The sequence below is a fragment of the Pezoporus flaviventris genome, unplaced genomic scaffold, assembly GCF_033815535.1.
Source record: "Pezoporus flaviventris isolate CSIRO_AGI_PZ_B2104156 unplaced genomic scaffold, CSIRO_AGI_Pfla_v1 ptg000002l, whole genome shotgun sequence".
In the NCBI taxonomy this organism is placed as follows: domain Eukaryota; kingdom Metazoa; phylum Chordata; class Aves; order Psittaciformes; family Psittacidae; genus Pezoporus; species Pezoporus flaviventris.
This window is the reverse complement of record NW_026892550.1, coordinates 70,254,784-70,275,129: the sequence shown is the minus strand read 5'-3', so window position 1 is coordinate 70,275,129 and position 20,346 is coordinate 70,254,784. Positions and strand designations below refer to the sequence as shown.

Sequence of the window (20,346 nt, the reverse complement as noted above, 5' to 3'; positions counted from 1 at the left end):
CCTCCTCCCTGGCAGAGCATGAGACTCAGAAAGTCCTTGGTCAGACTAAACATTACTTAGCAACAACTAAAAACATCGGTGTTATCAGCGTCGTTCCGAGGCTAAAGTCAAAAACACAGCACTGCACCAGCTACTAAGAAGGAGAAAAATGACGGCTACTGCTGGACCCAGGACAGTAAGGAAACATTTTTCCTTGCTACCTGCAAGTGTAAACTCAACATCCCCAAGCTTTCATACACATAGCCCTTTACAAAATCTTAACTACTTCCATTGCCAGATAACATGCCCACCATTTTGGAGTCTGTCCTGGACTTCTGGGTGGCCCACTGCATGCTGCCTGGTGCTCTTCAGATACAGCCCAGCAAGGGTTCCCAGTCCCTCTCCCCCTCCTGTCTCCAGACCAGAGAGCACTGTCCCTTCCCTTTGCTGCAGCAGCAAGGGAGCACTGGAAAAAGAAGCGGGCAAGACTACTGGGAAAACGGTGACAAGCTATTCCGCTGTCGGGAAGGAGCAGTGCTCTCAAACAGCTGTGTGTGCAAGGCACTGCAGCAGGTCTGCATGTGCCTCCCTTGGGTGCTGTCCCCAAGCAATGGGGTGGTGCTGGCCACCTCCAGCCAGTGGCCCAGTGTCAAGGAGGAAGCCTCGGCCACGGGGCAGCAGTTCCAAAGGTGATGACCCGCAGAGAATGTCACTGTCAGCTCATTGTGATGTGTGCGGAGAGCTGACAGGGAAGCAAAGACCTACTGAGGAGGCCACTGCCAGTGACTGTGGCCACCCTGTGGGCAGAGGGACAGTTGCCCCACATGCAGGCACCTCACATGGCGCACTGGGGTCATATTTCTTCTCCCAGCTGGGCACAGCAGATGATCCTGAGGTACCCCGGACACCACAGGGTGCAGATGGCGTCTTCTTCCTGGGAGAGGAAACGTTGCAGCTCAGAGCTGGACAAAGCAGCAGCTTTTCTCCCCAGCCTTGTTTCTAGCGACTACCTCGGGACCAGCTTTCAGGCAGTCCACGGAGTGCTGCTCTTTGCAGATATTTCAGGTAGGGTGCGCAGGGAGGAGCAACTGTGACATCGAGGAACGTGAGCCATTCTGGCACACACCAGGCCCTTTGGAGCCCTGCCCCTGCTGCTGATAGTGAGTGGCCATAATGAATGCTGAGGTCTTCTGCTGGGATTCCCAAAAAGGATGGGCTATCATGGGTGGTTAAGCACTGCTGCAACCCACACTGTGTTGGGGCATGGGAAGGTGCCGGGCTGGGCACCCCGGCTGGCCAGTGTGGAACTGGCTGCCAGGTCCTTTGGTCCCCAGGGCATTCATTTCCTGATTTCTGGGTGTCTCTGTTACAGATTTCACCTCTTTGACAGAGCACTGTATCTGGAAGGGTGGTTCACAGAGAGGCACTGATGAGTTGGCGGAAGACCTCAATCACTACCTGTGTGACGTTTTGGAGGGTAAGAGCCATGCTGCAGGACTGCCTGGCGGCAGGCCATAGGGCTGCTCATGGAATGGGGAGGCTGGTATCCTGGGCAACCTAGTCCTGCTTCCTTGGAAGGGCTGGGACTTTCTGTGGCCTGGAGGAACAGTGAGAACAGCCAGGCTCTCCTGGCAAGTCAGGACAAGTGCAGGTCCTTTCTGCTCCCCACTGTGGCCAAGGAGGCACCCACTTTCTCAGCAGCCACCTCTGTGCTTCTGATGGGAACACCCAGCTCCATGGTGCCTGGGGGCCCAGAGCAGGCTGAGAGCACCAAGCAAGTGCCAGCGCACAAGTGACCTGGACATGCTGGCACTGGCGTTGTGTGGGAAAGACAGGGAGAGACAGAGACCCTTCCAAGCCCATTTTCTCAGGGGATGTCTTGACCCTTCTGAGCTGATTATGAGCACATTCTGGACACCCCTTTGGCAGCATTTGTAAAGAAAAGCAGAAGAGGCCTCGAAGAGGATGAAGGGTCTAGAGCATCTCTCCTACAAGGAAAGGCTGGGGGAACTGGGCCTGTTTAGCCTAGGGAAGAGAAGGCTTCAGGGGGGATCTTACAGTAATGTGTCTAAAACTTCAAGGGAGGGAGCAGATTAGACAGAGCTAGGCTCTTTCCAGTGGTGCTCATTGTCAGGACCAGAGGCCATGCCATGGGCACGCACTGAAGCACAGCAGTTTCCCTCTGTAAGTTGGGAAACACTTTTTGGCTGTGAGGGGTGACTGACTGATTGCCAGGGAGCTTGAGAAATCTTCCTCTTTTGGCTCTTCCAAAGCCATCTAGCCAGCGTCCTGGGCAGCTGGCTCTGCCCCGCTTGAGAGCAGGGTTGGACCAGATGGACCCCAGAGGTTCCTTCCAGCCTCCACCATTCTGAAAATTAGGTGGCAGCTTGAGGCCATGCCTCTGTGCCTTCTGTGCAGGTACCAGGGCTGCAGCCCCTGGGAGCCTGGGAGGCAGGCCAGGGTGGTGCTTTTCCTAAGCTGTGCCGGATAGTGCACCATCGCCTGGGTGCTCCGCTCTGAGCACGGGGGCTTCCTTTGTGGATTATGGAAGAAGGTGTCCACATGACTCTTCCTTTCCTTCCCTCTGTCTCCAGACATGCTGACTCTTGGAGGTGACATCTTGAAGTTTGCTGGTACGTACTTAGGATGATGATGCCCATGGGTATTAATCTGCAGCACGGGACTGCTGTGGCAGCTCTGCTGTCCTCCTTCAGAGGCTCTGTGCAGCACCTTGAGCCATCTTCCTGGCCACTCTCATACGCCTTTGCAGCGCCCTTTCTCCAGGCTTCTCTTCCCACCCTGGGCCTGCAGTTTGGCTTCGGCAAGGGTGGTGGCTCCCCTCCCTCTGCCTCAGCTTGCAGGGCTCTGTGCTGGGGGTGAGGGCAGAGGCAGCACTGAGAGGAGGAGACCTACTAGAAGGTGAAGCCGAAGGCATTTATTGGAGTGCTGGTGAGGGACGGGGGGACGGGGGAATGGAGGGACGGGCTGGTGACAGCACAGCTCAGGCTGCCAGGCCGCAAGAGGAGGAGGAGTCCCAGCGAGTCCAGAGGTCCTCCAGAGGCCTATGGCCTCCCACAAGTCCATCTTTTTCAGCACGTCATCTGGTTTCTGCTGTCCCTGCCATGGAGCGTAGGTCAGGGAGAGTCAGGTCTCAGCAGAGCCTTGACGTTCCCTTGCTTTCCCCAGGGGATGCTGTGCTGCTGCTGTGGAGAGCAAGACCCAGTGAGATGGCCAAGACCATCAGCCTTGTGGTGCACTGTAGCTGGCAGATCCAGAAGAAGTACCGGAGGCATGACATGCTCGTGGGTCAGAAATTCCGACTTAAGATAGGTACAAGTGCTGTGCCAGGTGCAGATCTGTGGCACTCTCCTGTGCTTCACACTGGCAGGGAATGCGGGGATCCCCGCCTGGGGCTAGCGCCAAAGGAAAGCATCTCCTGCAAGCATTCAAGGGGCCACCTGTAGTTGGACACCAGACCACTGGGTTTGTGTGCGTTCACAGTTAGAATTAAACCTGGCAAGGGATCTGAAAGATAACAGGAAGAGCTTCTATAGGTATGTAGCAAATAAAAAGACAGACTAGGGCAACATGGGCCCTCTCCAGAAGCTATCAGGAGAACTGGCTACCCTGGATTTGGAGAAGGCTGAGGTTCTTAATGACTTCTTTGCCTCAGCCGTCACTGGCAAATGCTCTGAGCACACCACCCAAGTCCTGGAAGGCAGATGCAGGGACTGTGAGAATGAAGACCTTCGGCCCACTGTAGGAGGGCATCTGGTTCAAGATCATCCTAAGAACCTGAATGTGCACAAACCCATGGGAACTGATGCAGTCCGTCTGCGGTTCCTGAAGGAGCTGGTGAATGAAGTTGCAACTGTCCATCATATTTGAAAAATCATGGCAGTCATGTCAAGTCCCTGACGACTGGAAAAAGGGAAATATAACCCCCATTTTCAAGAAGGGGAAAATGGATGACCCAGGGAACTACAGACCAGTCAGTCTCACCTCTGTGCCTGGCAAAATCTTGGAGCAGATTCTCCTGGAAGGCATGCTAAGGCACATGAAAAACAACAAGGTGCTTGGTGACAGCCAGCATGGCTTCACTAAGGGGAAATCCTGCCTGACCAATTTGGCGGCCTTTTGGGTGACATGGTCTAGTGCGAGATGGCAGTGGGGTTGGATCTAGGTGATCTTAAGGTCCTTTCCAGCCCTCACTGTTCTATGGTTTTATGATTCTGTGAAGCTCAAAGGAAGAGCAGGTGTCAGGTTGAATACTGGGGTCTTTGAGCATCTGCTGTCGGCCAGATGCCTGCAGGAGGAACTTATCCCTTCATTTTTCAGGTGGAGGCAGCTTTGCATCCTTTTCCGTGTTGGATTCTCCCCTGCCTTTCACAAAGAGCAAAGGAGAGCTGCATTGCTTAAGGCTGTGAGAAGGGTTTTGCAGGCTGTAGTTTTTCTTGAGCAGACAGCTACAACCCGCCTGCATGTAAAGGGGGTGGGCGGTGATCAGGGGCTTGGTTTGCTGGGTTTCTGGGGCAGGTTAAGACAGCCAGCACTCTCAACACAGTGTCACTGTCCACTTGGTTTGTCTATTTCTTAACACCCATTTAAGGGTCCTGTGTCAGTAGCCCCTCGAGAAGGATGGAGGATGCCCTCCCCCTCCATAATGACCATCTCCCCACTGGGGTTCAGATTGGCTTCTGAACAGCTGAAATGCTGGAGGCTGTAGAGCTCTGCTTCTCCCTCTCTCTCTCCCAGGGATCTCTGCAGGGAATATGCACCACCTGAGGTTTGGAGACGAGAGGCAGCAGTACTTCTGTGTCATTGGCAAGGCCCTGGAGGATGTCTGTGAGGCCGAAAAGCTTGCGGAAGCAGGTGAAATTGTCCTCTCAGCCTCCTGCTGGGAGCTATGTGAGAAGCACAGGCTCAGAACCAGCCATATTGCGGGCAAAACAGCTGTGAAGGTAGGTGGATGGGACAGCATCTAGAGCCATTCTGAGGACCTGGACCTGAAGGAGGGAGGCCTCAGAAAGCTGAAGAGCTGAATGTGGAGAGAGTTGTAGCTCTGAAAGGGGAGAGCAGCTGATGCTCTTGTCCTTTTATGTTAGGAGTAACTCTGGGCTGGGCTTGCTTGGTTTGAGGGGTCAGGAGGCACTGGAAGAGTTTTGGCCCCACCAGCAGTGTCCTCCGTGGGTCACGGAGCTGTTGACAGCTGGGGGATGCTTGGAAGACGTCTGCTCAGCTCCAGGGTTTCTGAGGAAGCACTGCTGTCCTGTCCAGCCAGATAGGCTTCTTCTCCCCTTTTCTGGACAGTGACAGTGGAGGGCAGGATCTGTCCCCTGGGACTCCTGGAGAAGCCAGTGTCAAGTGCTTTCCTTCTGTGTACCTTCAGGTTACGGGCATGAACCAGATGTCTCTGTCGGAATGCCAAAATGTTTTAGACAAGCTTCCACAGAAGGAGAAGTGCTGCTTCACGGAAAACGAATGTGAGTGCCAGATTCACCTTGTTTTGGTTTTGCTTGGAAACGTGGGGCCTGGCTGCTGCAGGGGTCAGGGATGAACTACCGCTCCCCTCTTCCCCTCTCAGTTAGCAGTCATGCTTTTGGCCCTCTTGTGCATCAGCTGGGGCAGTTGCTGCTGCTGCCATCTCCTTCCAGGGGACAGCTCTGCCCTAAGCACCTGCAGGTGGCAACACAAGCAAACGCAGGAGTCTCTCCCCTGTTGCCAGTGCTAGCCCCTGCTTTCCAACAGCTCGTAGTCCCATCTTCCCACAGCAACCATGTGTGTTTCCTCTCCGCAGATGCTGTCAGGCCTGCTCTTTTCTTGAACCCTGATACTGATGTGGGAGACATACTTAGTTACATCCCAAAAGCTGTTCTCAGGAAGGTACGCCTGGGCCGTTGCTGCTGGGGCTGCTTTTTTTGCAGGGCAGAAGAAGTGGTGCATTCAGAGAGGGAGTTTCCATGAGAGCAAGCCAAACAAAGAAAATGCATCCCGAGATGACAATGTGGGCAAATTGGGCCAAGGGGCACAGGTGCTGCACCACTGGATGAGTTGTCCTCAGAGAGATGGGTGGTGGGGCAGACATTTGCATCTCTTGTCTTTTCTGTGGGTATGGCTCTTCATGTTCTGTGGACGTGATGGCAGGATAGAGGGGAGAATCCACTGAAGCCCCATGAGCATCGCTCAGTGTCACCACTCATGTCCGTAACTGTCCCAAGATGGGGTGTTACCGGAGCGCCCTTCTCGCCTTTGTCATTTGTGTTCTGATTTGGTATCTGACTGCTGCAAGCTGGGCAGCCTGCCGACCATTTAAACCGAGAGGAGGATCTTCTCTTCCCCTACTAGTACCTGCTATTGCCAGGACACCAGCTCTCCCTTTGTACCTGGCGTGGGCAGCCCCTGGGAGAGCAGGCTTGTGAAGCCGTCATGCTCTTGTCTTCCAGCTTGAAGACAGAGTGCCGCAGGACTTCCTCTGTGAGCTACGGCCAGTCACCATCCTCTTCCTCCACCTGAATTTTGATACAAAGGACATAGTATCTTTCCGCAGTGTCCTCAGTGAAGTCAGCAGCCTGATGCAGGAAATCGTCTGTCCTCACAAGGGTGAAGTGAACAAAGTCTTCCTGTTTGACAAAGTGAGTGTGAGGTGGAATCATCTCCCCCCAACCCAAGAGGGTGGATACTGAGCAAGAGGGGAAGGTTCCTTCTTAGGCATTGTGGCAAGATGTGCTGCATCTGTCCTTGGCAGGGCTGTACATTCCTTTGTGTGTTCGGACTCCCTGGAGTAAAGCTGGCCCATGAGAGCATTCATGCCTTGCAGAGTGCTTTTCAGATCTTCAACTCGTGCTCCAAGATCATTGCAAAAACAGGGTGAGTGTCTGGTGGGGCTGAGGGAGCGCATGCTGCCTGGGCCAGCGTAAAGCAGAGGAAGAAAGAGTGTTGCGTCTAGCTTACCCTCCCCTGTCCTCCCTTCCTTGGCAGGAAGGAAACAGTGCCCTGAGAGGTGGCAGGCAACCCCTGGGCTTATCCCTGGGCAGCCAGGCAGAGTGTCTCCAAGCACACCCTGCTAGCCACCATGCTGGAATGAGCCCTAGTGAAGGCGAGAGGCTCCTTGGTGCCAGAAGCAGCACCTTCTGGGTGACTGGCCTGTGAACAGTGATGGGGCCTAGACACCTGATCTTACATTGCTGTCATCACAGGCAGTGACGCTGTGGCACCTTCTTCCCTCCCTCTTTTCCCACTGGTCACAGGTCACAGCTCAGGGAAGGGGGTCTCAGGAGAAGTGCCCAAAAGTTCCTGCCTGTGCTCTAAGCCCTGTTCCTTGTCCTTGCCGCCTGGGTCCTTTACAGCCCTGAGCTCTCTGTACCCCGAACCCCAGGCTGGCAGGGCAGGATGGCCAGTGGCCCAGGCTAGTGCTGAGGGGAGATGCGGGAAGAGATGAAGCTGGGTGGGCAGGACTGCACCTGGAGCGCTTCTGAAGCCGTGTTGTTTCCCTGTGTGCCAGGACAGTGTCTGTGTCTGTTACCAGTGGGATGGCGTTCTGTGGCCTCATTGGCCACCCTCTGAGGCACGAGTACACAGGTACAAGCACGTGTGTGCGGTGTGGGAAACTGGCGTGAGCTGGTGGGAAGAGGAAGACAGGCTGGGGAGAGTGCCTGTCCAACAACCAGCCAGGAATGGCCCAGGCAGCACCAGTCCTGGGCTGGGGTGGGACACTGGGCTCCACAGCTGGTTGTTCCCCTGGGATCTGCTTAACCCACTGTGGGGCTGCGGGTGTCGGATGTAGGGCAGCCGTTGGTCTGGAAGGGCACTGTGGAGCTGGTGGCACAGGTACATCACTGTGTGCTCTTTCTTCATCTCTCTGGCAGTCATTGGCCAGAAGGTGAACTTGGCAGCCCGGATGATGATGAGCTACTCTGGGCTGGTGACCTGTGATACCACAACCTGTGCCAGCTCTGGGCTGCCCTCTTGCTACTTCAAGGAGCTGCCGGAGAGAAAGATGAAAGGCTTCAAACATCCTGTCACTGTCTATCAATATGTGGGGATCACCACCAACAGGTGAGTGTCCTCTTGAGAAGTCTGGATGAGGGGATGGTGGCATCAAGGGTCCAGCTTGGCCAGCATAGAGGAGTTCTGCAGAGAGAGCAGAAGCCGCTCTCCATTCACTGTGGATGAGACGGTCAGAAGCCCTGGTGTAGGAGGCTTTTTACCTCTCTTCCCTGCTGTTTCCTCTTGCTGGGAGAGTGGGAGTGAAACCACAGGAATGGGGAAGGTTTTGTTTTGGTAGACACAACCTGGCTTTCAGGCTCTGTCCAAATGGCTTTCAAACTGTGCTTTCCGTGCTGTGCTCGCTCTACCACATGCCCTGGTAATGCTGACCCAAGAAGGTTTTGTCCTAGCTGCTCTTGAGTGGGAAGCTTTGGGCCAGTCTGGTTCCCATGGATAAAGGTGGACCCTCAGGACATTCTTCATCATGTCTTCCTCCTCAAACCTGGGCTCTTCCTCTGGGCCAGGATTTGACCTTCTTTTTGGATGATGGTTTGAATGTTAGTCTCTGAAAATACAGGAAGACTTAAGCCAGAGGTGCCAGGTGCTTGGAATCCCAGCCCATTGGGTCCTTGTTTCCAAGACTCTCGGTTTTTCCTGGCCAACGCAGTAAAGATATCTGCTAACCAGCAGCTCACTCTTGCTTCTTTCACATGTCTCTGGGTCTGGCCTCTGTTGACGGACTCTCAATATATTCTCTTGTCCTGGTGTGGCTGTTGGGTTTCTTAATGCTTAAAGCTCTCTCAGCATGCCAGCTTGAACTTTGGTGGGGGGGAGCATGCAGGGGATAACATGCTGCTCGAAAGAAAAACAGGTACCCTGAGGAGCACATCCAGCCCCTCCATGCCAGGCTGCTTCTTGATGTCCCTTGGCTTCTAACCAGCTAACTGACTTGTACTTTCTTTTTCCCCTGCTCCTAGCATATTTGGCATGGCTCTTGCCATGAAGATGCCAGAGAACGCCTCCTTGCTGGGTATGTGGAGAATGCCTTGCTCTTCTGAACCCCAGTTTCTTCCCCTCAGTAACATGTATTGGGAACGGAAAAGGTTTTGCTGGGGATAATGTTGCCTGCAGAGGCCCTGAGGAAGTGCTGGCTCTCTCAGTGCCTACTTAGTTGATATCTTTGGGGTGGGAAGCAGGGTGAGGCGCTCGGTGATCCCAGGCAGGCTCCAGACCTGATAGGAAGGTTTGTTTCAAGCTGCTCACACCCTGGGGGCTAAACCAGTCCCACATCCTTGGGATCAGGAAAGAGATTTCCTTCTGCTAGACTGATGGGGAGTTTTGGTGGTTGGTTCTCCCCCTTGTACTCCTCAGAGGTGCTTTCTTGGCAGCATCTGCTTGTAAACATGGAAAAGTCAAGCATCACGGACGCCTTTAATCACTCAGTGTCTTGCTGGATGTTTTGGGCCCTGTCATGGGTTAACCCCGGTAGGGAACTCAGCCCCACACGGCTGCTCACTCCCCACAGTGGGATGGGGAAGAGAATTGGAAGGGTAAAAGTGAGCCCACTGGATACGGACAGCTTAATAGGTAAAGCAGCTGCTGTGCATCCATGACAGGCAAAATCAGGCATTCTTTCACTGCCTCCTGGTGGCAGGCAGGTGTCCAGCCATTCCCAGGAAAGCAGAGCTTCAACATGTGTATCAAGGACTTGGGAAGACAAACACAGGAACTCGTAATGTGCCCCCTTCCTCCTCCTTTTCCCCAGCTTTTCTTGCGAAGCACTCATCATATGCAATGAAATAAGCCAGCTGGGGTCTGCTGTTGCAGCTGTGCCCCATCCCAACTTCTTGTGCACCCCCAGCCTGCTTTTGCTGGCAGGGTGGCATGAGAAATAGAAAATGCCTTGATGCTGTGCAAGCCCTCTTCAGCAAGAACTAAAACACGGTTGTGTATCAACACTGATGTGCTCTGTGGCCAGTCGTACAGCCAGGAGAAGATGTTCTAAGTCTGTTTGGGACACAGCTGCCTGAAGCAACTCAGATCATCCCTTCCAGCCTTGTACTGGATCCCTGAGGGGGGATTTGCACGGGGCTGTCTGAATCTCTGTGGGACAGGGCATCCGCTACCACTCTGAGGAAGGCAGAGGTGCAAAAGCTGGGACAAGAGGGTTGGAAGGCAGCAGGGGTATCGTAGGCTGCCAGATGTGGTAGTGGGAGGGAAGCTGTGGTGGAGGGTACCAGCCAAAGGGACGGCTCTTTGCTTTCTAGCATGCCCCAGCAGCTCATTTTCTTGTTTGTCTTCACAGGTCGGAAGAAGGAGATTGACCTCTTTGTCAACTGCTTGGAAGCCTCTAACCGTTTTGGACAAAGACACATACTGGCATTTGAGGGCGCAAGGGGCGCTGGGAAGAGCCAATTACTTAATCACCTGTCCCAGTTAGGCCAGTCTGCTGGCTGCAGGTACAGGGTTTTGTCCTGTAGTTTTGGGACACTGCTTCTTTCCATCCCTGAGAGCCATGGAACGCTCCAGCCCCTTGGCCAGTGTGCCTTGGCCTTGGACTGAAGCCTCCTCAAAAAGCCTCATGGAGGCATTCCATAGTTATCTCCTGCGTGCTCTGCTCCTACCCCTGTCTCTTTGGGGTGTTGGAGGTGCTTCTTGACCTGTGGTGTTTCCTCCTTCACAAATAGAAGGAAAAAGCCCAAACTCGGTGCTTTGCATTGGATTCCAGATGCAACATATAGCAGGGTGGCCTGTCTCAGAAGCCCTGCTTGCCCCCTGACTGTTTCCCAGAAGGAATACTGGGCCAGAAAAGCCTCTCTGTGGCTGAGAGGCAGACTGCTAAGGTCTGGAGCCCAAAGGCAAACTCCACTTGCTCCATGATCACCTCTTAGCTCTGCAAGTCCCTCTGCAGTAGGGAGGTAGGGAGACATGGACCAGCGCTGCAGAAACCAGAAGGGGTCTGGACCTAGCTCTCCCAGTGGCTTGGCAGCAACTGCCTCTCTGTGCCCTTTCTCTTACAAGGAGTGAAACTCCCGGTACCACTTTGAAGTGGGAGGCTGAAGAGTTCCCCCTAAAGGCAACTCCAGCTCTTTTGTCTTAGAAGACTTGGGCCGTTGGGGATCTCAGTGCCTTTTGCTTTTGCATGGCAGGGTATTTGGCATGGAACTGCTAGAGGTCAACGTGAGGCAGTCCTTCTCTGCCATGCGTATTCTGATGGCCAGGGTGATGGGCCTCCATGAGTGTGAATCGTGCAGTGCCAGGGAGCACGTGCTACGGACAAATCTCAACGGGATAATCGAAGAGAGCAACTACTGCCTCCTCAATGACATCTTCCTTGTCAAGGTGAGAGCGAGAGGCCTCTCTGACCCTGGAGAAGGCTTTCTCCTGAGCCCTTCTGGTTCTTCAGCAGTCTTCTAAGGCTGCTGGAGTGCCTTAGCTCAGGGGGAGGGATTGCAGGGGGTCACAGCACATGTTTCCCATTCCTGGCCCCGGGGGCTGCCTGTATGTGGTGACTTAATGTCCCGCGCTGCATCTGGCAGTGCCTGGTGCCTTGTTCGGCATTCTGGAAGCAGCACTGGAATGAGGCTGGGTCTGACCTTGTGCTGAGGTCATTGCTGTGTGAGTGGTCTGCTCCAGCCAGCCCAAGATCCCACAGTCAGAGAACCAGCTCTTCAGCCCACCGCCAAGATGCAGCTCTGCCTGAGCCTCTGCTTTAGGCTCTAGTTGAAGTCCCACTGTGGCCTCTTGCACCCGTGCTGGGGAGAGGGAAGGTGCTGAGGCAGAGCAGGGAGGGTTTGCTCTGCCATCTTGCTTGGTGGGTAGGTGTAGCGAGCCCTGGAGACATGTTTCTCCCTGACTTTGCTTTTCTGTCTAGTTTCCCATTTCAGACAAGGTTCGCCAAATGCATGAAATGCAAAGGAAAGAGGAATTGCATTCAACCTGGGCAAAAGTGCTAGAGAAGGTGAGCATTTCTCCTTTTCTCCTTCTGGGTCAGAGGAGGAAAACAACCCTGCTGGCTCTGGGCTCTGCGCCACAGCAGTGTGAGTGGGTGGGAGGACCTGGTCCTTGCCCTCTAGGGCCTGAGAAACCCCCCATGTTCTCTCCATAGCCCGACAAGCATACTAGTAACTTTCCTCCCTTAAAGCGTTCCCTGGAGGAGAGAGAATTCTGCGTTCCCTTGCCCAAGCTCCCTCCTTCTGCAGGGCAGGTGATGTTAAGCATGACCTGAAAATCTCAAAGAAATTAGGCATTGGGAAGCTTCCAAGCACGGAGTTGGTTGGGGTGAGACTTGAGAGCATCCTCTCAAGAGACAGAGGCAAAATCTCCTTCCCTGTAAGACACTTGAGAATCCACTGGATTCCCCTCAGAACAACTCTTTTTTTTCCAGACCATTGACAGAAATGCCATATTTGTCATCGACAATGCCCATTTCATTGACCCCGCCTCCTGGAGTATCATGGCACCTCTGCTCTGGAACATCTCTGTCTTCATGGTCATGAGCTTATGTCCCGGCTTTGCAAGAACCGAGAGCTTTCACAAAGCCACAGCAAACAACCTGATGTCCCATAAAATCATCTGCTTTCAACTAGAGAAGCTGAAACCTTCAGCTGTGGTGCAGAAGCTCTGCCAGGACCTTGGAGTGGTCAGCATCCCTAGGGCTTTAGTGAGGTAAGTTGGAGCAGGGGAGCTCCCTGGACACGAAGCATAGGAGCTGCCAACCCTTTGCTGTTTCACAAGGAGGAAGGGAGGAAGACCCCCAAGGCCAAGCATATCTGGGGTGTGAAAAGGGCTTGGTCTAAGTGGCCAGGCTGTGTGGCAGATTCCCTGGGGCAGAGGTCTGCCCTGCTGCCAGAGAGCACCTAAGCTCCTGAGGAGAGGAAAGGCAGGGCTTGCTGCTCTGTGCTTTGGGCACTGTCTGCAAGTCTTTCCCCAGGGACTTCAGCAAAGGCTGGAGGTTCAGGGGGGCCAAAAACCACATGCCAGCAGGAGGACCTCCCTTTCAGAAGTGAGGTGTAGCTGTGACAAAGATGCTGGCTCCCCAGCTATGCCTGAGTGGCTTGCTACCCACCTCAACTGTTTTTCCTTTTAGGGTGGCGAGTCACTGGAACATGTTGTCCAAAGATGTGGTGAATGCTCCACCCCTGGGAGGGTTCAAGGTCGGGTTGGACAGAGCCTTGGGCGACATGGTCTAGTGTGAGGTGTCCTTGCCCATGGGAGGGGGTTGGAACTAGATGATCCTAAGGTCCTTTCCAAACCAACCCATTCTATGATTCTACTTCTCTTGTGCTGATCACTGCTGGATCTGTTCCTGCCCAGGTTCCTGGTCCAAAGAAGCTTGGGGATCCCGTATTACTTGGAGGAGCTGGTGCACTTCCTTCGTTGCAACGACATGCTCTTGTTCCGCACCAAGAAGTGGGGTGAAAAAGCAGAGGACAGCTGGGAGAACCTGAACAGTAAGAACCTTTGCCACTGACTAATGAGTTGCTGTGTTGCATTCCCTACAGCACAAACTTGCCCCTTCATTGCCCCATGGATTAGGGGCAGAGTAAGATCTTGCAGCAGATCATGCAGAACTTGGCCTGGCAGAGGCACGGGCTTCTGTGTGCCTTGTTGTCAGGACAGCCAAAGCAGTGGCTCACAAGTTGTGGCTTGGAGGGGCCTCAGTTCTTGGGGCTAAACCTCAGGGGAAATGGTTCTGGACCACGTAGGTTGTGGTCGTGAGACGTTCTCATGAGCACAGAACTTATGTTGGCCAAATGCTAGCTTAACTGAGAACAAACTCCAGCTTGAGGTGAGGGCCAGGAGCGGGAAACTTCCAGTGAAAACTATTTTGCTCTGCTTAGAGAGCATGTTCAGCACCCGCAGGTCAGTGCACCTGTACTGTGTGGTGTGAAGGGGCCTTGGACTATTTCAGGTGAACTTGGAAACATTTTCAGGCTGCAGGTCACTTTGCAAATTGCCTCATTCCTTCTCTCTTGCTCCACCTAGCTTTTGCAGTCTTGGAGTCATCCCTCACAGCAAGCTCAAGGTCCAGAGCAGGGGCTGCGGCCATGATCTGCATTGTAAGGCCAGGCGTGAACCTGGACAGCACCATGCTGCCCAGTAACTTGAAAGGTGAGGGGCAGAGAGCCACTCTGCTGGCTCTTGGCTGTGCCGCAGGGGCTGGAGGGAGGCTGGGCATCACTGTGCTGCAGAGTCACCCTCTCAGCTTTGGGGCTGTCCTTGGAAAAGGTGGCTCTGCTCCAACCAGCAACAGTCCTGGCATTGTGGGCAACCATTTTTCCTTCCTGTGTGTGGAGCAGCTTGAGCCTGCTGGTTGCTTTCCAGCAGCAGGTAGAAGAGGAAAAGTTGTTGATGCAACACTAAAATGACTCCCTTTTCTCACAGAAGCAAATCTTCTACTGGGACAAAAATTTGACTTGCCTCTGACTCACCTTTGAACACAGCTTCTATCTTGCTACTTTCTTTTTGAGTTCCCCAGCTAACAGTGGTTTCATGGCATGTTGTGGTGGTTTAAGCCCAGCCACGCATCTCACACTGTCACTCCCCCCCACCCCCCCACCCCCCCTCCCGGAGGGATGGGGAGGAGAATGGAAAGAATGTAACTCCAATGGGTTGAGATAAGAACAGTTCAGTAACTAAGGTATAACACAAACCACTACTGCTACCACCAATAATAATAATGATAAGGGAAATAACAAGGGAAGAGAATACAACCGCTCACCACCTGCCAACCGATACCCAGTCCGACCAAGCAGTGATCTAACCCTTCCTGGTAACTGCCCCCAGTTTACATCCTGGGCATGATGTGCTGTGGTATGGAATACCTCTTTGGCTAGTCTGGGTCAGCTGTCCTGTCTCTGCTTCCTCCTGGCTTCCCCTCCTCCCTGGCAGAGCATGAGACTCAGAAGATCCTTGGTCAGACTAAACATTACTTAGCAACAACTAAAAACATCGGTGTTACAAGCGTTGTTCCGAGGCTAAAGTCAAAAACACAGCAGTGCACCAGCTACTAAGAAGGAGAAAAATGGCTGCTACTGCTGAACCCAAGACACACGTAATTAAAAAAAATAAACCACTTTCCTGTGGATTTTCATGGAAGTTCACCTGTAGCCAGGGGAACTGTCAATGACTGTTGAATGTCCCTCCTGTCTGTCAGTAGCCATTTGTATGAACCTTGAAGAAACATTCCTGCTCTTAAGTTGTTTTGCCCAAAGCAACCCAAGAAGAAAAGTCAAAGAAAAGAAGAGTAAGGTCTGGCTGAGTTGAGACAACCTTTCTCGGGAGCTCTGAGTTCACCTCTGAGGTGGTGAAAGTTGTCTGTTCCCTGCTTGCAGGGCTGGCAAAAACCTAGTCCAGGTTTGGCAGGGCACATTGTGGGACGCATGTACCTGCTGGATCCTGCCCTATCCCAGTGGGGGAGTGTGTCTGTTGAGTGTCTCACTTTTTCCCAGGCCCTGTGAACTGCAAATCCAGTAGGAGCGGAGCCATTGTGCAGACACCTGTCCTGGGCTGCAATTGCCCAGAAGTGGCCAGTGTAGGGCCAAAGCCTATCCTGTTCATGCGTCGAATCTTTGCAGTGCCTCCAGCCTCAGTGTGGGGAAGAGGTAGGACTGAGACGTGTGGCTTCTCCTTGACAGAGATTGTGCTGGCTCAGCTGGACGAGATCACCCCACTGGAGCAGACTGTTTTGAAGTTTGCAGCCATCATCGGGCCGGTGTTCACTACCCAGCTGCTGTCATACATTCTTCCGATTAGAATGAGGCACAAGATGACTACCTTGTTGGACAGTCTAGTGAGTGACAACATCCTCAAGTGGATGGAGAGCACTGAGGAGCCAGAAGACGTCCAAGATCCTAGCAAGGAGCCAGCCACCCCTCCGCAGGCAGAGATTGGTAAGTGGTAGCAGTGGGGTGGACAAGGAGCTCCCAGATGGGCTCCTAAGGGCGTGGCGTGATTCCCTTCCTGTGAGGGCTGGCATGGCTGTTGGGGATGGGTTTGTCAAAGCTGTTACAAGTCAGTCTGAAAGCACACTAGGTTTGCACTGGAGGGAAGTTCCCACCAGCTGTCCCAAATGCCTCTGCTCCCCTGAATCCAAGTGCTGCTCGTAGCGCAGGCATGGGACGAGTGGAATCCCTGACATCCTCTCCCAGCCACCTGCAGCATCCAGACAAAAGATGCCCTCCAGAATGGCCCAGGGTCTTCAGCAAGCTTTTATTGGGCTTTGATTACCCTGTGATGCAGGGTTCCTGCTCAGGAGGCTGGTGGCTGCCATGCCAAGAGCGGGGAGAAAGTGCTGGCTGGGGCTTGCTTTGGCTGGCAACAACATCCCCAGCTCCTGCCTGGACCAGTGCAGCTGAGAACTGCATCCCCAAGGCTGTGCTAGCATCAGCCCTTTCACCCCATGCTGCAGGGCTTGGCGTGCAGCAGCACTGTTGCTATTCAGGATGTGCACCGAGGCATGACTGGCTCCCCATCTGGCCACAGCTTGGGCTCATACAAAGGCCCTTTGCCTTGCAGGTGTGGAGACCTCCCCCCCAAGCAAGCAGAGTGTGGGGTGTCCATTTGGTGTGCTGATGTTCCATAAGCCGCTGCTGCGGGAGGCTGCCTACGAGCTGTGGGTCCAGAAACAGCGGGTCACCCTGCACTCCAAGTGTGCTGCCTTCCTGGAGCGGTATGCACACAAATGCCAGAGCTGCGGCCAAGGGGACTTTATTGTCTTCCACCGCTTCGCTGTCAGCAGCACCCAGGACAAAGGGAGCTGTAAGGACTTTGATGATGGGGATGACCCACACACCTGGAAGGCCTTGGTGCTGGCTGGAAAACAGCTGAAGAAGGAGAGGTTTTACATCTCTGCAGGTATGCTGTGCACCATGCTCTGTAATTTGGGCCCTCCGGGAGCCCAGGGATTGGTGCTGGGGGTCGAGTGGGAGTAGATCTGCTAGGAACGAGCCCAGCAGGAGTGGACACCCACTGCAGACTTTCCTCAGTGTGTTAGCACCTTGCAAGGATCCTTGCAGGCCTACTGGGAGAGGGAGAGCAACTCTTATCCCAGGATACATGTGGGAGGTGTCCCTGGTTTTCTTTCAAGGTATTACAGATACTCAGGAGGAGCAGGAGCAGCAGCAGCAGCAAGCTTTTGTGGAAGAGGATTTTGGGTGAGCAGACAAGGTTCTGATTCTTTTTGAAGCGAGTGAGTTCAGGGTGTGCAGAGGAGACAAAGAAAATGCTGGCTTTTGGCTGTCAGCTGTGACTCTAGCTTAGCGAAGAGGCTTTCCGTGGGGTGGGAGCTGAGAGGAGATGGCTGTGGAGATGAGTGAGTGCTTAAGGACGCCCACGGCTCAGTGTCAAAGAAGCCCTCGCTTTCCAGTTCCTGCAGAGTAGTACTGCAAAATCTACAGGGAAAAAGCCACCACAAGGGCTCAGGTGGTTTGCCTGTGGGAGGTGACAGAAAGCCTAGCTTCTTCCTTACTCACTCCTCCCAAAGGACTTGTATGACTAGTACCTGTCTGTGGCTTCCTGCTCTGCTTTGCACAAAGGGCTTTTGATGTTGTCTCTGGGAAGGAAGACCACTCTAGATGATACCCTTGTATTCTTTGCTCTCTTCTTCCCCTGGGCACTGTCCTCTGGGTAGTGCGACTGACAGAGAGGACAACAATGCGCTCTCATGTGACTGCAAAGGCATCGTGGAGTCAGTGCTTGTGCCATTGGTTCACCACTACACAACACTGGGCAATGCTGCCAGAGCCTTTTACTATCTTCTGGAGACTGCAGCTGCCTACCTGCATGTCTCCAACTACTACATGGTGAGTCGCCCTGCTTGCAGTGTGTCCTGCCTGGCTCTGGGAAGGACAAGTTTGCGTTGCACTAGGACACGACTTTGTGGGTCCTTGGAAGGAAGATGTTGAGCTCTGAGCCTCACTTCTTCCTTTGGTTTGCCTCTTGTGTGGGAAGAGGCATTGGGTGCTGTGCCCTTAGCATGAGGGGCATTAGCAGGGAGGAGGCCTGAACGATCAGTGGTGCCTGTGCTCTGAGGCACACAGTCAAAAACATGACTGTTTGTGCAGGTATCACCAGGGGAAGAAACAAACCCTCTGAAGACAGATGCCAGAGGCAATGGGGGAGGACAAGGGTAGCCATGGGCTCTGCACTAATCTCACCTGCTCTCCGTGTGCTTTCACAAAGGCCCTCAGGAAGCTGAGCGAAGCAGATATCCTGAGGAACTCTCTAAAGAGTAAAGCGAATGTGATATCCCGCTTTGAAGATGCCACCTTCTTCAGCCTCAAAGGGGAGGTAAAGGCGCGGTCTGGAGGGATCTCCTGAGTGATGGAGCTGGATGCCTTCCCCAGATGCAGTGGACAGGAGAGCTCTGGCTTCTCTGGCCACTGGCAGATCCCTGCAGTCTCTTGGGCATCTAGTCCACATTGCGATGTTTCCCTTTTCCTGTGCAGGTCTGCTATGGTGTGGGACGCACAGAGCTGGCAAAGAAAATGATCAGAAAGGCTTTGAGCCTGCTTGGAAGGCCATTTCCCCGGAACCGCGCTGAAGACTTTGTCAGGTCGCAGGTTGAAAAATTGCAGTGTGCCGCTTATGTTGCCAGAAGAGCATCTTCCCTTCCACAGAAGGCCCAGTAAGAAACACGACCAAGAACCCGGGGGAGAAAGAGTTATTTCCTACCTGGTCACAGGCATATGGGCACAGACCTGACGAGGCTTGAGGCCACACAGAGCAATGTGAGGGTAGAACAGGGAACGATAAAGTTCCTCTCTCCCTCCCTCCCTCTGAGGCCCTTGGAACAAAGCATACCTTAGGGTATCAAAGCAGCTTGCAGCCAGGGATGTGTCTGCTGGCACGAGTTGTGGCAGTGGATTGGTGCTGGCTGGGAAGAGAGAGCTGTACTGAAAAGGGGTGGGGGGGCTGGAGGCAGGACCAGGGCATGGAGAAGGAGCAGTAAGAGGAGCTTGGCCCCCCTGGTGCTGTCAGGCCAACATCCTCTCTAGCGGCCAGCTTCCCACTGTGGTACTTGTTGTTTGCCCCTTTCCCTTCTGGCAGCTCCCCCTCCATCAGCTCTATTTCCTCCAAGGAAGTGTAACGGTCTTGTCTGGCACCCGTTTTGCCCCCTGGCCCTGTCTGACCCAGCTCATAGGCTCTAGCCTGTAGAGCTAAAGCCTCTGGGCCTAGCAGTTTCTCTTGCTTGGCAGGAAGAAGAAGCTCGCCTGGCTGCTGCGGCAGAGCCGCTGTCTTTCCTTACTGGAGCACCTCTTCAGGCTGGAGGGCACTTCTGCTGGATGGAGGCTGTCCTGCCTGGCAGCGCGCATGAGGGCCAGCACAGACAGGGCAGTGGACTTGTATCTGTCAGCAGCCTGCACGAGCTATGATGCTGGCTTGGAAATGATCATATAGTTCATTACCACCATCTATCTTACATTTGGAGAAAGACGGTACTCTCCAAATATTTGTAGTACCGTAAGAAGCAATACATACAAATTATTAAATATTCATGTGTCCCTTCGCATTCAGATTAAATCCTTTTATTGTTACAGGATCTGTAAATATCTCCCAGGACACAGAAGGGAAAGGACAGGAGAAGCAGGCAGTTACTTGGGAGTATTTGCTGGGCTTGGTTGGTTTTTGTTGCATCCCTAATGAAGAGTCCATCCCCAGCATCCCTATAGCCCCCGTTCAGATACTGGAAGGCTGCTATGAGGTCTCCACGCAGCCTTCTCTTCTCCAGGCTGAACAGCCCCAACTTTCTCAGCCTGTCTTCATACGGGAGGTGCTCCAGTCCCCTGATCATCCTCGTGGCCCTCCTCTGGACTTGTTCCAACAGTTCCATGTCCTTTTTATGTTGAGGACACCGGAACTGCACACAATACTCCAAGTGAGGACTCATGAGAGCAGAGTAGAGGGGCAGGATCCCCTCCTTTGACCTGCTGGTCATGTTCCTTTTGAGCATTTGGTCAATGAGAAACTGAACCTGAGCCGGCTTCAGTGTGCGCTCACAGCCCAGAAAGCAAACCATATCCTGGGCTGCATCAAAAGGAGCAGGACAGAGAAGGGAAAGGACAGGAGAAGTAGGCATTTATTTGGGAGTATTTGCTGGGCTTGGTTGGTTTTTGTTGGGTTTTTGTTGTTTTTTTTTCCATTTTACTTATTGTTTAAATTGATTTTAAAATTATCTACCTCTTTTCGCAAGGATTTTCCAGCCAAGTGCAGTCATTTTAAAAGAGCTTTTAAAATCCTGTTGCATTATAGAAGTCTATTATATAAAAGCATGTATTAGTTTTCACGTAATACTATGAATACTATCTTCAGCCCAGTGGTCTCATCTAAACAAATCCAGTGGCTCCCTGGATTAAATCCTTTGCAAGCATTCAATAT

At 53.3% G+C, this 20,346-nt stretch overlaps 1 protein-coding gene across 1 annotated transcript; it reads left to right on the top strand.

Annotated features, from left to right (window-relative positions):
* The first annotated feature begins 818 nt into the window (after positions 1-818).
* LOC133274909 (adenylate cyclase type 10-like) lies at positions 819-19,368 on the top strand. Its single transcript, XM_061464505.1, has 24 exons — positions 819-1,044; positions 1,352-1,456; positions 3,166-3,309; positions 4,735-4,940; positions 5,369-5,462; positions 5,777-5,862; positions 6,423-6,611; positions 6,725-6,846; positions 7,481-7,557; positions 7,845-8,034; positions 8,943-8,995; positions 10,271-10,424; positions 11,115-11,307; positions 11,840-11,926; positions 12,353-12,633; positions 13,282-13,418; positions 13,954-14,079; positions 15,606-15,860; positions 16,486-16,824; positions 17,057-17,123; positions 17,600-17,771; positions 18,151-18,258; positions 18,417-18,595; positions 19,167-19,368. The coding sequence occupies exons 1-24, from the start codon at positions 819-821 to the stop codon at positions 19,366-19,368; spliced, it is 3,792 nt and encodes a 1,263-aa protein (XP_061320489.1).
* The last annotated feature ends 978 nt before the right edge of the window (positions 19,369-20,346 follow it).

Coding starts and splice junctions, on each gene's coding strand:
- LOC133274909 (XM_061464505.1), top strand. CDS start 819: ATGGCGCACTGGGGTCATATTTCTTCTCCCAGCTGGGCACAGCAGATG. Junction 3,310..4,734: donor GAAATTCCGACTTAAGATAG/GTACAAGTGCTG, acceptor TCTCTCTCCCAG/GGATCTCTGCAGGGAATATG. Junction 8,996..10,270: donor AGAGAACGCCTCCTTGCTGG/GTATGTGGAGAA, acceptor TTGTCTTCACAG/GTCGGAAGAAGGAGATTGAC.